The sequence below is a fragment of the Pseudorasbora parva genome, chromosome 17 (assembly GCF_024679245.1).
Source record: "Pseudorasbora parva isolate DD20220531a chromosome 17, ASM2467924v1, whole genome shotgun sequence".
Taxonomy (NCBI): Eukaryota; Metazoa; Chordata; class Actinopteri; order Cypriniformes; family Gobionidae; genus Pseudorasbora; species Pseudorasbora parva.
In genome coordinates, this window is record NC_090188.1 from 39,749,295 (window position 1) to 39,763,758 (window position 14,464).

Genomic DNA, 14,464 nt, shown 5'->3' on the forward strand with positions numbered 1-14,464 from the left:
TACTTCTGATAACAAACAAAGTCTCAGCTTCCAAAATATGTCAATTTTTTATCACAAAATTCAAATAAATGGTGTTTTGACCTATTATGCAAAATGTTCATGTGCATGTAAAGGCAGGCGTCCCAAAACATTTGGCAACATAGTGTATAGGGCTGAACGATATTCTGTTTTAACATCGATATCGTGCAGCCCTAATAGTGTATGTTGATATATTTCAAATATGTTTTTTCCCTCACCTCACTTATAAACTGAACTTAATTATGAGCAACTTGAAGCTTGACGATCCATGCAGCTCCCCAACACTGACCCCTTCCTACACACAACATACATTCAGCATGTGTTTCACAATAGGGCTAAAGAGAGACATTTAGCACCAGGCAGACAGCGCATGTGAACATCTTTTGTTCAGAGAACAGCTCCAGCAGTGTTACTGTATAACTCTACTGAGCTGGACGTCATTTCCAGGAATGTTTCCACCAAACATCAATTTTATCATTGTCAGGGGTTCCCACTCTCTAGAGAACTACAGACTGCATGAATAGACCACTGACCAGAGGAAAATAAACCATCAAGGCTTTAACATTGAAAAAATGAAGCTGTAATGAACTCACTTCAGGGTTTTTTAAATATGGAATTTTCTGGTGATGATTCGAGAGGAAGGATATTCAGAGCATCACAGTTTCCAGTGTGTGTTTGAAGCCTTGATCACATGGTTTACTGGTCATTGTTACTGGAAGAGCTAAAACTGGATTCAACGTGTGTCACTGATGCCTTAACAAATAATAAACCACCATATTCAATTCAAATGAAATGCTTTTTCATGCATATCTCAGGTGTATAATTTCTTGTGATTGGTTTGTGTCATTAAAATCACAACTGACGTCACCACAAAAGTGTTACAGTAAACACGTGAGGCTTTTATTATGTGTTGAGGCTTCATAATCCTTCCTTAAAAATATTTGTTCATAAAAGAGTCCTTTCAGGAAACATACTTCAATGAAAACCTATAATGTAAACTAAAGCATATGATACACCAGCGCAGTGCCGTATATTGAATATCCACACAACAACTGATTTGTGTAATGATTCACAATAAACTTTTCACAATAAATTATTCTTTTTTGCAAATCAATTCATACTGCAATCAATTCAAAAATCTAATTCAGCGATTTATCTCTGACATAATTCAAAACATTTTCCACAGAGCATATTAAATGATTTTATTCTATACTGAATAGCGTCAAAAAGGTGAAATATTATTTTTTTATTCCTCAATATTTTCTACCGCTGCTTAGCAGCCAGGCTTGTTAACGATGACCAATAAACCAGTTCTGATAACCTCCGACTCTAGTCAAACACTCCTGACAGCCAAAACAAAGGGGACTTTTAACAAGACATCCAGAAAATCAGGAATGTTGTTTTGTCACCATGGTTTCTGTATGTACAGAAAAAGTCTATGCACTGTAGAGAACAAACAAATCTAAGATGATAAAGATAGGAGCTTATTTGTGAAGCGTATTGCCTGCAGAAAGCAAAACTCACAGAATCATATGACTGCAGCAGCCTCACACACACACACACACACACACCACAGCTGACTGCAAGCTTATGATACTCAACAGCTGATAGACTTTCTGCTGCTCCGCTTAAGCTACAAATCACCAAAAACAACACGATCGACTTCACCTGAACCCTCAAACCTCAAACGAAACACGCGATTCTGAGTGCATTCGTATATTTCCTCAGAAATGTGTGTTGCAGAGACAGAGCTCGACCGGATGATGCAGAGAAGAAAAAAACATCCCTAAGCCAGGACTAATGATCCAAATGGCATTGTAAATTCATGAGAGGGCGATGCATTTAGACAGCAGTCACGATGGACAGGATCAATCGAAGCACAACTCCACAATGGGCTTCAATCACAAAACTCAAGCTTCCAGTTGTAACATTAATTAACTGTTTGACATTAACTAGCAATGAACAATACTTCATTAACACTATTTAAGTGTCCAGTAGATGTTAAATCTGCATTACTAACAGTAAATTATGTATAATTACATGTAACTAACCCCAAACCAAATCCAAACCCTAACCATATAGTAAATACTACATGTTAATTAATACTACTCAGAACTTAAATGCATAATTACACTGTAACAGATGCCTTACAATATAGAGTTACACTTTATTTTAAGGTCTCATTGTTACAGTGTAATTATGCATTTAAGTTCTCAGAAATATTGATTAACTACATCTATTTACCATATGGTTAGGGCTTCGATTTGGTTTAGGGTTAGTTGCATGTAATTATACATAATTTACTATTATATGTAACAGGTAATAAGAAGACTGTAATAAAGTGCAATTAATATGCATTTATTAATCAATATTTAATAATAAATTATTAAATTCAAAATGCATTTTAGCTGGCATGAACTAACAACGCACAGTATTTTTAAATAAATAAACACATTAATTAACTAAGATTAAAAAATAATATATTGCTCATTGTTAGGTAAAGATTTTAGTTAGTAATGGTTTAACCTTACTGTATCTGACTTAAACATTGAATACAGTCCATCTGAACATATAAAAAGAGCAATATTTCTTCAATATGTGTAATAGACAGATAAACAGACAGAAATGTCCTCTCTTATAATGTTTGGATTTGGTTGAGGGTTATTTCCAGGTAATTATGCATAATTTACTGTTATTACTATATGTAATTAAGACACTTTAAAATAAAGTGTAATTTATATTCATTTATTAATCAATATTTAATAATACATTATCAAATTCAAAATCCGTTTAAGCTGACATGAACTAAGAATGAATAGTATTTGTATAAGCTTACATTAATTAATAAAGATTAATAAATAATGAATTATGATCATTGTTAGTAAAAGATGTTAGTTAGTAACCTTATTGTAGTCTTTCAAATCGAATACAGTCCATCTGAACATATGAAAAGAGCAATAATTCTTCAATATGTGTAATAGACAGATAAGCGGACAGAAATGTATAATGGTATATTGTATCAGGTTGACTGTAAACAATGAAACAATGTATCAGTGAATGTACCGTGTCTCTCTCAGAGATATTAAGCAGAATTACACCCAAACCGAATGCATTCGTTACCTTTATATTTCTCAAGCACATCCTCATACGCCTGGAGATACTCCAATTCGTCGGCGAGCACATACGGAGCCGCTCCGTAACGGGCCATTACCGGAGCGGTCGAGGCTGGTCATTTACCGAGCTGAAGCCCTGCCCGACTGCCTCACCGATCCGCGCCGCGCCGCTCCGTGACCGGCGACGCCCCTGTCGCCCTCCCACATCCACAAACCGTCCAATGAGCGGGACTTCCTCTGCCGCTTCAGCCGTAAATCTCCGCCGTGCGCCCGGTTAGAGAACGGGCTGAGGTAATCAGTGTGATTGTCATCATTCCCAGCAAAAGCCAGTGGGCGCTTGGCAACACATTTTTTAATATGATTTGACGTTGTGCATGCTCATTTTTAAAAATCCTACTCTTCTTAACACTGTGCGTGTGAGTGTTCAGCATTCATCCGGAATGCTATATATATATATATATATATCATGTGCGACTATAATGTGTCATGCACAGTCATCCTCTATTTTCGAGGCGCACGCTGATGTTCACTGGCTGCCATGTGTCTGTGCGCGTGCACGTACTCTCCGAGGTCCTAGAACCAGCCTGCCCTGTTCTCTGCGACCAGCACATGATGCAACTCAACTACTGTCATTCACAGCAGCTTTCCAGGAGACCCCACCAATCTGAACTGTTACAACACTTAATACCATGCAGCTTTGTTTCTATTCCATAATGCATGCCATTTTATCTGTGTCTATATTGTTCAATAAAAACATAGATAGATAGATAGATAGATAGATAGATAGATAGATAGATAGATAGATAGATAGATAGATAGATAGATAGATAGATAGATAGATAGATAGATAGATACACTCTAAAAAATGCTGGGTTAAAAACAACCCAAGTTGGGTTGAAACTGCACCGACCCAACAATTGGGTTATTTTAACCCAATGGTTGAGTTGTTCTTACCCAGCAATTGGGTTGTCTTAAGCAACATTTAACCCAACCACTGGGTTAAAACAACTCAACCATTGGTTTAAAACAACTCAACCATTGGGTTAAAACAACCCAATTGTTGGGTCGGTGCAGTTTCAACCCAACTTGGGTTGTTTTTAACCCAGCATTTTTTAGAGTGTAGATAGATAGATAGATAGATAGATAGATAGATAGATAGATAGATAGATAGATAGATAGATAGATAGATAGATAGATAGATAGATAGATAGATAGATAGATAGATGATGGATGGATGGATGGATGGATGGATGGTAGATAGATAGATAGATAGATAGATAGATAGATAGATAGATAGATAGATAGATAGATAGATAGATAGATAGATAGATAGATAGATAGATAGATAGATAGAGACAATGGATGGATGGATGGATGGATGGATGGATGGATGGATGGATGGATGGATGGATGGATGGATGGATGGATGGATGGATGGATGGGACCGACAGACAGACAGATAGATGAAGATACACAGAGCAATAGACAGACGGACAGACAGACAGACAGACAGCCATAGATAGATAGATAGATAGATAGATAGATAGATAGATAGATAGATAGATAGATAGATAGATAGATAGATAGATAGATAGATAGATAGATAGATAGATGGGTGGGCGGACAGACATATATATATTTTTTTTTTTTATTTACATGATGACGTCATCACTGTTAAAAATAAAGGTTCTTTATTGACATTGATGGTTTCGTGAATAATATTTACATTCCAAAAAGTTCTTAGATCATTAAAATGTTCTTCTGTTGTTGTTTTTTAAAGAACTTCTTGTTAAAATGATATTTTTGGGTACTGCAAAATTATTCCGCCGTGAAAAACCCTCTTTTAGAAACTTTTTCCGCGCATATTGCCACGATCCCAACAGTTTGCTTTAGGAGAGCATGTCCTCTCATTCCAGCGCTGGGAAACACACACACACACACACACACACCCCAGACTGCTGATTCATCTTTCAGCCTCGAGCTTTTCAAAACAACCCCGGCTCCAGCTCCCGACACAGTGTCAGAGTCCAGCAGAAGAAGCGCGCACGTGTGCTCTTTTTTCTTATGATAATAATGATGACCATAAATATAATGATGATTTACAGGATCCGGCAACAGACACACAAACACACCACCAGCTAAAGTTCCGCTGCCCTTTTAATACTCAACCATTTGGTAAACCCCGTTTGTCCTTCTGCGTCTGTGGTTCTGACGGCTCTTGATCATACAGTAAAGTGACAACAGGCCTCGTCATAATGAATGGATGTTTAGGGGAGCAGAGCAGTGAGAGTGCGATGTTGTGGTTTCCTACCCGCGATTCTGAGCACGGCTCTCTCGGCTGGATCGAGCACGGACCCTCCCTGGATCTTCCGCTTGGACCGCTCATGTCTGGGTAAATTCCACGGTAACGTGTCCCCCGGTGCCGGCGACACCGACCCAGATTTCACGCTGTACTCTTCATCATCTGAGAAATCCGCCGATGAAGACATGGAGCAGCGCAGGGACGCGTTCCCAGACCCGGAGCTCTGTGTGGAGAGACAATAGACAAGCAATTAATCGCGCGTTCAGTGAACAAACCCAACGCTGTGCGCGTAAAGCTCACCATCACTGCGATCACAATAGACTGAGATTAAAGCGCACATCGGCGCTTCGCCTAAACACTCAAATGATCACAGATCGACAATAAAACAAAACCCCGAGCAGGATGATTTGCATGTGGCTCCCCCAGCAGGACACTCACCGCTGTGTACATCTCTAAATGATGGGCAGAGATCCTACTTCCACTTGCCGTTAACACACGGCGATGTCATTTTGGATAGAACCACACCCTTGTGACGGTATTCCGTCTCGCGTCGCCCGGTTTGATCCAAAGCATGAAACGGTGCGAAATCCCCCAGAGAGAGAGCAGATTGCACTGAGAGAGAGCAATACACAAACGCACAGCGCGTCACCATCCGCTGACGCGCGCAGACCAGAACCACGGACAGGAGCCAGGATCCGACGGGAGCGTGCCCGCGCGGTGTTACAGCGCCATCACTGGGCGCGCGCGCACGGCTGCATCCTCACTCACTGCAACAGCTGCGTCGGTCCACCGATGGGTCATTCATTGCGAACAAAAAGTAATGTTGGTGCTGATCAAAAATTAATCACTTAATTAAGTTGTCTTTCAACAAATAGGATATACCACGCTGTCATTACGTTTACATTATTAAGCATATATACAGTTTTTACCAAGTGAAAACTCAAAAGCAGCAATTGTGATGCATTTGACAAACTGCAACATTAAAAATTAAATAATGTGAGTTTCAGTGAAATGTCCCTCTATTTAGTGCAATTTTCAATGTATTGTTGGTCATAACTTCCTATGTTTATCCAGCCTTAAAGCTTATTTAACCTAAAGATTTGTAAGCTTTGTGAATTATTGTTTCCTTCATAGGTGTTTAGATTTTGTTGAAATGCATCAAATAACCTACATTAGGGGGAAATTGGTGGAGAAAAATGTTTCGCTAGTAAATTTCACAAATAATTACAAAGAAACAGCAAGTAACACATTGAATTAAACTTTGAAATAGCATGTTCTTGTAATACTCCAATAATGTTTAATTTACAACTTCATAAAAATTATTATTTTTAGGTTATAAAGTGGATATAGTTTTTCTGACTTAAAATATGATTTGACTTTTTTTTTAAATAGCAATTTTTTATATTTCTGAAACAGCACTCATAATATTGAAGTTTGTGTGTGTGTGTGTGTGTGTGTGTGTGTGTGTGTGTGTGTGTGTGTGTGTGTGTGTGTGTGTGTGTGTGTGTGTGTGTGTGTGTGTGTGTGGTGTTGAACTGGAATCTGTTTGTTGTGTAGTCAAGACATAAAAGTTTGTTAATTTAAGTAATATAAATGACACTTATACTCGAAATATTAAATGAAGTAAAAGGTCTGACGACTCTCCCGGGTCCCCTCAGTCTTCAACTCTAAGTATGGCGACCATGTCGAAGCATGAATGTGAGTCAACAGGTGCGAGGCAAGCTGTCCGTGAGCTTCTGAGGTCTGTGAGCCAGGCCGCATGTGCTCCAGTGTGGTTTGGAAAAAGAAACACAATGCATAGAGTATAATATTTATAAAAAATTTGATATTGACATGTTCCCAAAGCGTCGAAAAACTGCAGTAATATGCATGGCAACTCATTTCTATCGTTTCAGCATGTGTCATATACACATATACAATGTTCTGGATTCAATAAAAAACACAGCATATAGTTCATATAAACAAATCTTGTTTTTGTCTATCACCAGGTTAAATTAATATAGAAACATTAAAGATGATGGACCATTAAAGGGTTAGTTCACCCAAAAATGAAATGTATGTCATTAACTCCTCACCCTAATGTCGTTCCACGCCCGTAAGACCTACGTTCATCTTCACACACAGTTTATGATATTTTATAATAATAAATATAAAGATTCAAACGGTTATGAATCAGCAGATTGATTCATGATTCAGATCGCCAATGTCACATGATTTCAGCAGATTGACACGCGAATCATGAATCAATAAGCTGATTCATAACCGTTTGAATCTTTAATTGAGGTTTGAAAACAAACGCAGAAGAGAAGGCAATGCTGAATAAAGTCGTAGTTTTTGTTATTTTTGGACCCAAATGTATTTTGGATGCTTCAAGAGACTCTAATTAACCCACTGATGTCTCATATGGACTACTGTGATGATGTTTTTATTCCCTTTCTGGACATGGACAGTATAGTGTGCATACACTTGCATACGCTCTCAGACTAAATATAAAATATCTTAAACTGTGTGAAGATGAACGGAGGTCTTACGGGTGTGGAACGACATTAGGGTGAGGAGTTAATGACATACATTTCATTTTTGGGTGAACTAACCCTTTAAGTCATTGTTGCCTCCAAACTCACAGATAAAAATAGCATAATTCAAACTACTTTCACTACATTTTAAAGAAACTACATATGTAATACACATACTGTGGATGTAGATGTTTTTTTTTAGCATACATTCACCACCAACAAACTGCAGTTAATTTTGAAAATTATTTGAAGTGCCCCTATTATGTTTTTTTCTGATATTACCTTTTATGTAAAGTTTGTGAATGTAAAAGCTCTGCAAAGTTTCAAAGATCCAAGTAATAAAGTTACTGACCTGCAGAAATGAGTCATCAGTCACAACAGACCAATCACAACAGACTAGGCCACATCTGACCAATCACAGCAGAGTAGACCAATCACAACAGACTAGGTCACATCTGACCAATCATTCATTTTTGGGTGAACTATCCCTTTATGAAATCTGGTGACTGATGTACAATTTATATTAAAGGGGTGGTTGCATGCGATTTCCATTTTTTTACTTTAGTTAGTGTGTAATGTTGCTGCTTGAGCATAAACAGTATCTGCAAAGTTACAGCGCTGAAAGTTCAATGCAAACGGAGATGTTGTCTTTTAACGTTACGTCAGTTTATTGCCTACAAAAACGTCTGGTTTGGACTACAACAAGCTTCTTCCTGGGTTGGTGACATCATAAACCCTCGCCAGTCTCCGCAGATGTGACTTCTGCCTGTAACGGTAAGAGGCATGGTGTTCCCATGACAACCTGCGCTTGGCACTTCAGCCAATAAAAATAGAGGAAACTACATTTGGCCATCTAACCAATCTAAGACCATTGGGTTTTTCAGAGGGATGGGCTTCATAGAAGCAGGAAGCAAACGAGCCGTTCAAAGGACATGGAGACAGCGGTGTGGAATAAACGTAGAATAGAAGAAAAATACCGCTTTTTTAATAAAAAAAAAAGTATTAAGACCACGGAACCACATCTTTAAAAGAAAATGGATTCGTTTTTTTTTGTACCTTTTTTACCTGCGTGTAAACCTGTTGTAGGAGACTTCTAAACAAATTAGGAACCTTTAAGATAGCATGATAGAAAGCTAGAAATGTTACATTACATAAAACATTCTGTGTATTTCTGGGATTAAATGGGGGGTCACAGATGTGGTTTCAGACTTTGTACTGTATGACTTATGTACATACACAATTGCATACACTGTTATGCAGTACAGGTCCTTCTCAAAAAATGAGCATATTGTGATGAAGTTCATTATTTTCCATAATGTGATGATAAAAATTAAGCTTTCACATATGTTAGATTCATTGCACACCAACTGAAATATTTTAGGTCATCTGTGAGCAGGTGCCAGGTCGTGCTGAAAAACCAAATCTTCATCTCCATAAAGCTTTTCAGCAGATGGAAGCATGAAGTGCTCCAAAATCTCCTGATAGCGAGCTGCATTGACCCTGCCCTTGATAAAACACAGTGGACCAACACCAGCAGCTGACATGGCACCCCAGACCATCACTGACTGTGGGTACTTGACACTGGACTTCAGGCATTTTGGCATTTCCTTCTCCCCAGTCTTCCTCCAGACTCTGGCACCTTGCTTTCCGAATGACATGCAAAATTTGCTTTCATCCAAAAAAAGTACTTTGGACCACTGAGCAACAGTCCAGTGCTGCTTCTCTGTAGCCCAAAGTGTCTTGACCTGGGGAACGTGGCACCTGTAGCCCATTTCCTGCACACGCCTGTGCACGGAGGCTCTGGATGTTTCTACTCCAGACTCAGTCCACTGCTTCCGCAGGTCCCCCAAGGTCTGGAATCGGTCCTTCTCCACAATCTTCCTCAGGGTACGCTCACCTCTTCTCGTTGTGCAGCGTTTGCCACACTTTTTCCTTCCCACAGACTTCCCACTGAGGTGCCTTGATACAGCACTCTGGGAACAGCCTATTCGTTCAGAAATGTCTTTCTGTGTCTTACCCTCTCGCTTGAGGGTGTCACTGATGGCCTTCTGGACAGCAGTCAGGTCGGCAGTCTTACCCATGATTGCGGTTTTGAGTAATGGACCAGGCTGGGAGTTTTTAAAAGCCTCAGGAATCTTTTGCAGGTGTTTAGAGTTAATGAGTTGATTCAGATGATTAGGTTAATAGCTCGTTTAGAGAACCTTTTCATGATATGCAATTTTTTGGGTTTTCGTGCGCTGTATGCCAAAATCATCAGCATTAAAACAATAAAAGACCTGAAATATTTCAGTTGGTGTGCAATGAATCTAAAATATATGAAAGTTTAATTTGTATCATTACATTATGGAAAATAAGGAACTTTATCACAATATGCTAATTTTTTGAGAAGGACCTGTATATACTTTTACTTACTATACACAGTATGCAGCACAATACTTTATTGAGCGTTCTGATGTGCTGCTATTGATTGAGCCTCAAAAACAGAGCTCAAGTTCGGTTGTAAGGTAATACAGATCAGTATGTAGGCTGCTTTACAGTATAACAACTTCTGGGAATATTTTTAGTAATGCTCAAAGCTCCTCTCCTCAGTACAGTGGCATTATTGATCACACTAAAAGTGCTCAATAGCACTTATACAGTATGTAGATCTGTTTAAAAGGAAGGGTCTATTTCGAGAAAGGTTTGAAATGACAAGCATGCCTTAATTCACATATGCAAAATCACTCTCATCTACATCCTGTTTTTCCAAGTATAAATATCACTGACAAAGGGCCTTTGATCAACTTCCTGCCTTTCATAAGAGTCTTGCAGGTCTAAAGCTAACAGCACATATGTCTACTGTTTAAATTAAATGATTATTTCTGCACTATATTCCTTTAATTTCCAAATATATGATAACCATTTTTGGTTTGTGTCAGGAGCATTATCCTGCTGATAGAGCCACAGCAACCAGGGAATACCGTTTCCATGAAAGGCTGAACATGGTCTGCAACAATGCTTATGTAGGTGGAGCGTGTCAAAGTAACATCCACATGGATGGAGGACCCAAGGTTTCCCAGCAGAACATTGCCCAAAGCATCACACTGCCTCCGCCGGCTCGCCTTCTTCACATCGTGCATCCTGGGGCCATGTGTTCCCCAGGTAAGCCATACACACACACCTGGCCATCCATATGATGTGAAAGAAAATGTGATTCCTCAGATCAGGCCACCTTCTTCCATTGCTCCGTGGTCCAGTTCTGATGCTCACGTGTCACTGTTGGTGCTTTCGGCGGGGTCAGGGGTCAGCATGGGCACCCTGACTGGTCTATGCAGCCCCATGCTCAACAAACTGCGATGCACTGTGTATTCTGACACATTTCTGTCAGACACATTTCATGCTGGTTCTGACACATTTCATGCTGGTTCTGACACATGCTGGTTCTGACACATTTCTGTCAGAACCAGCATTAACTTCTGGAGCAGTTTGAGCTCCAGCAGCTCGTCTGTTTGATCGGACCACACGGGCCAGCCTTCACTCCCCACGTGCATCAATGAGTCTTGGCCGCCCATGACCCTGTGGCCGGTTCTCCACTGTTCCTCTTGGAGCACTTTTGATAGATACTGACCACAGCAGACCGGGAACAGCCCACAAGAGCTGCAGTTTTGGAGATGCTCTGACCCAGTCGTCTAGCCGTCACAATTTGACTCTTTTCAAACTCGCTCAAATCCTTACACTTGCCCATTTTTCCTGCTTCTAGCACATCAACTTTGAGGATCAAATGTTCACTTGCTGCCTAATATATCCCACCCACTGACAGGAGCCGTGATGAAGAGATCATCAGTGTTATTCACTTCACCTGTCATAATGTTATGCCTGATCTGTGTATTTGCCAGTATGAAGTCACAAATCCTGCAATATTAAAACATGCTGATTTTGGAGCTTGATTTAAAAAATGCTTTGTTTATAATGAGAAGAATGTTTTAAGCTATGCAACTTGCAGTATTTTTTAATGGCACAAAGACCAGGGCAAATTTGTTTTGCCATGTCATGACCAATAAACAAGGTTAATTTTAAGCTCATCCCTGCTCACTTCTGGAGGGGGTAAAAATAATAAAATAAAATAAAATAAAAAGATTTTTTATTTTTATGAAAAGTATTAGCCCTATTTGAAAATATACGTTTTAACTTGTTACGAATCCTAAAGATGTCTGAGGTTATCTGTAATGTCACTCTCCGTTTTAGAGGCCTATACTGAATATATCGGTTATATGTTTCTCTCTGTTTTAGTGGGATATATATTTACTGAATATATCTGTTATGTCTCTCTCTGTTAGTGGGCTATATTTACAGGTCAGGGTGCACACTAAGTCAGCGTATACCTACTGGTTTGCGTGTCGGCGTGAGCTGCACGGAGTGATAAAACTCCGGCTGGACTCTCTTCTTCACCCTGCGCTTCCTCACGGACGCGCTCGAGTCCGGCTCGCTCTCCACGAGCGGCTTCTCTTCAGAAACGCGCGGGCGTGCGCTTCTCCTCGCATGACGTGGACTGTGACGACATACCTGTAAAACAATGATATCACCACAAAACTGTGAAATGCTACAAATTATTGAATTTTTTTCCCATATCTTAAAATGATGACATATTTATTTGGTTTTCAAATATGTACTTATTGGTAACATGAAATGATTATAGGCCTTATATGAATCAGGCTTTCCTGAATTATTTATCGGTCACACATGCGCAATGCGCATTTCACGCAGTTGCTTAGGATACTATTTCTTCATCAAGATGAAAGTAACTAGATAACTGTCAAACAAAAGGGAACCTTTCATGACAATCTCGTTATTTTTATAATGCTTTGCCCTACTTCTCTGCTTTCTATGACCTTGACAGATGGAGCAAGAGAAAGAGATTTACCTCAGAGCGAAAATGATGCGGCCGGAAACCAGCTTCTAGAACAAATGGGAATGATTGAAACAAACTCCACATGCATCCAGTCACATTGTGTTTTAGAAATGCTCAGCAAATAACTTTATCTGCTATTGAAATAAAGAACACTTTATTAAGTACACAACAACAACAACAAACGATGAAAAATGACGGCTCGAGCACTCGACGACCGTATCGTTTTTAACCCTTACGAAGAGAAGAATGAATGGACATGTCTAATAAATACAGTAGCTGTGCATGCTATCGCAATGACATGCTATGGAAACATGTATAGGGCGGACACATATGCGACGCGTCCGTCTACTCACCGCGACTCCTTGAGCGCCTCGTGAGCACAGATTTGATGGGAATTTTCTCATTACGGAGCTTCCGATGCCAGCAACAGAGAAACAGAATCGTGGCGACAGTTCCTATTAAAAGCAATAACAGCAATAATACACACTGAATACTTAAGGGTCTCAATAAGACCAAAAAAGCCGCAGCAATCATTGCGATGTAGGACAGCCTCTCCTCTCCTTATGTAAATACTATGAGCGCCTATTTCATGCTGAGATGCCTCACTTGCACGTCCCCGACATATAATCTATCTCATGGACCACAACAAGCCATGACTCAGCAGGAGCCCCTGTTTTTACAGCTCATGCAGGGACAGCGCCAGCATCAGCATCTGAGCTCAGCAAAGCTGAATACAGCGCCTCTGCGACGGCTAGTTCACCAGCACCTGCATGCATTTTGAAATGTCCACGTGATACACTCTTAAAAATAAAGGTTCCTTATTGGCATGAGGGTCCATAACGAACCTTTAACATCCATTGAACCTTGCTATTCCAAATTTTTTATTTTATTTTTTGTTGATTTTTAAATTGGAATTTAGTTGATTTTTTACACTTTAGTTGATTTTAACACTTATATACAAAAAAATTATATTTATTACACTTTAGTTGATTTTAACACTTATATACAAAAAAAATAATATTTTAACGGGGTCACGAGTCATGGATTTAAAAAAATATATCTTTTGATATGTTTCGTGAGGCTCACTTATAATTTTAATAACATTATTTACACACACACACACACACACACACACACACACACACACACACACACACACACACACACACACACACACACACACACACACATATGTGAAAATTCTGACCCTCGGTCTGATGTGATCAGTTTTTAAAGCACAGCTCCTTTAAGGCTTGCCAGTACACGACCTCTGCTGTGATTGGCTAACGTCACTGCGTATTAAACCACTCTTTGACAGTGAGTAGCCTATGTGTTTTGAAAACATGATCATATAAAACGTAATTCAAAGACAATGCATTATTGCATTATATATATATTAATTTATTTATAATTTGTGATGCTGCTGTCAGATCCAATACAGTCACTGCTTCATCTGTCAATAAAAGTTTCTTTGTGAACTCTTTATTACACTGAGCCTCTGACTATACAAAATGCTCCGAACAAACATATAATCCTCACACACGATCCGTGACGCCATTACAATAAACCAGCCTCTTGTTTCTGACATGGGATTCTTCTGAAGTCTGCACAGACACAAATTAGCTGC

The 14,464-nt window shown here is 39.3% G+C and overlaps 1 protein-coding gene across 9 annotated transcripts in view; it reads right to left on the reverse strand.

The window, feature by feature from the left end:
* The window catches only part of dst (dystonin), a 251,988-nt gene extending 238,529 nt beyond the window's left edge, over positions 1 to 13,459 (reverse strand). For 4 of the 9 annotated variants that reach the window (XM_067422413.1, XM_067422415.1, XM_067422414.1 and 1 more), the window contains exons 1-4: positions 13,191 to 13,458; positions 12,850 to 12,884; positions 12,315 to 12,491; positions 5,443 to 5,656 (exon numbers count right to left, since the gene is read on the reverse strand). In XM_067422413.1, coding sequence (XP_067278514.1) covers positions 5,443 to 5,656; positions 12,315 to 12,491; positions 12,850 to 12,884; positions 13,191 to 13,371 — 607 coding nt within the window. In that variant the 5' untranslated portion in view covers positions 13,372 to 13,458. Of the gene's footprint in view, positions 1 to 3,138; positions 3,281 to 5,442; positions 5,657 to 5,871; positions 6,122 to 12,314; positions 12,492 to 12,849; positions 12,885 to 13,190 lie in introns of those variants that run through there. The other 5 variants (XM_067422412.1, XM_067422411.1, XM_067422418.1 and 2 more) reach the window with 5 other exon arrangements.
* Between the last annotated feature and the right edge of the window lie 1,005 nt (positions 13,460 to 14,464).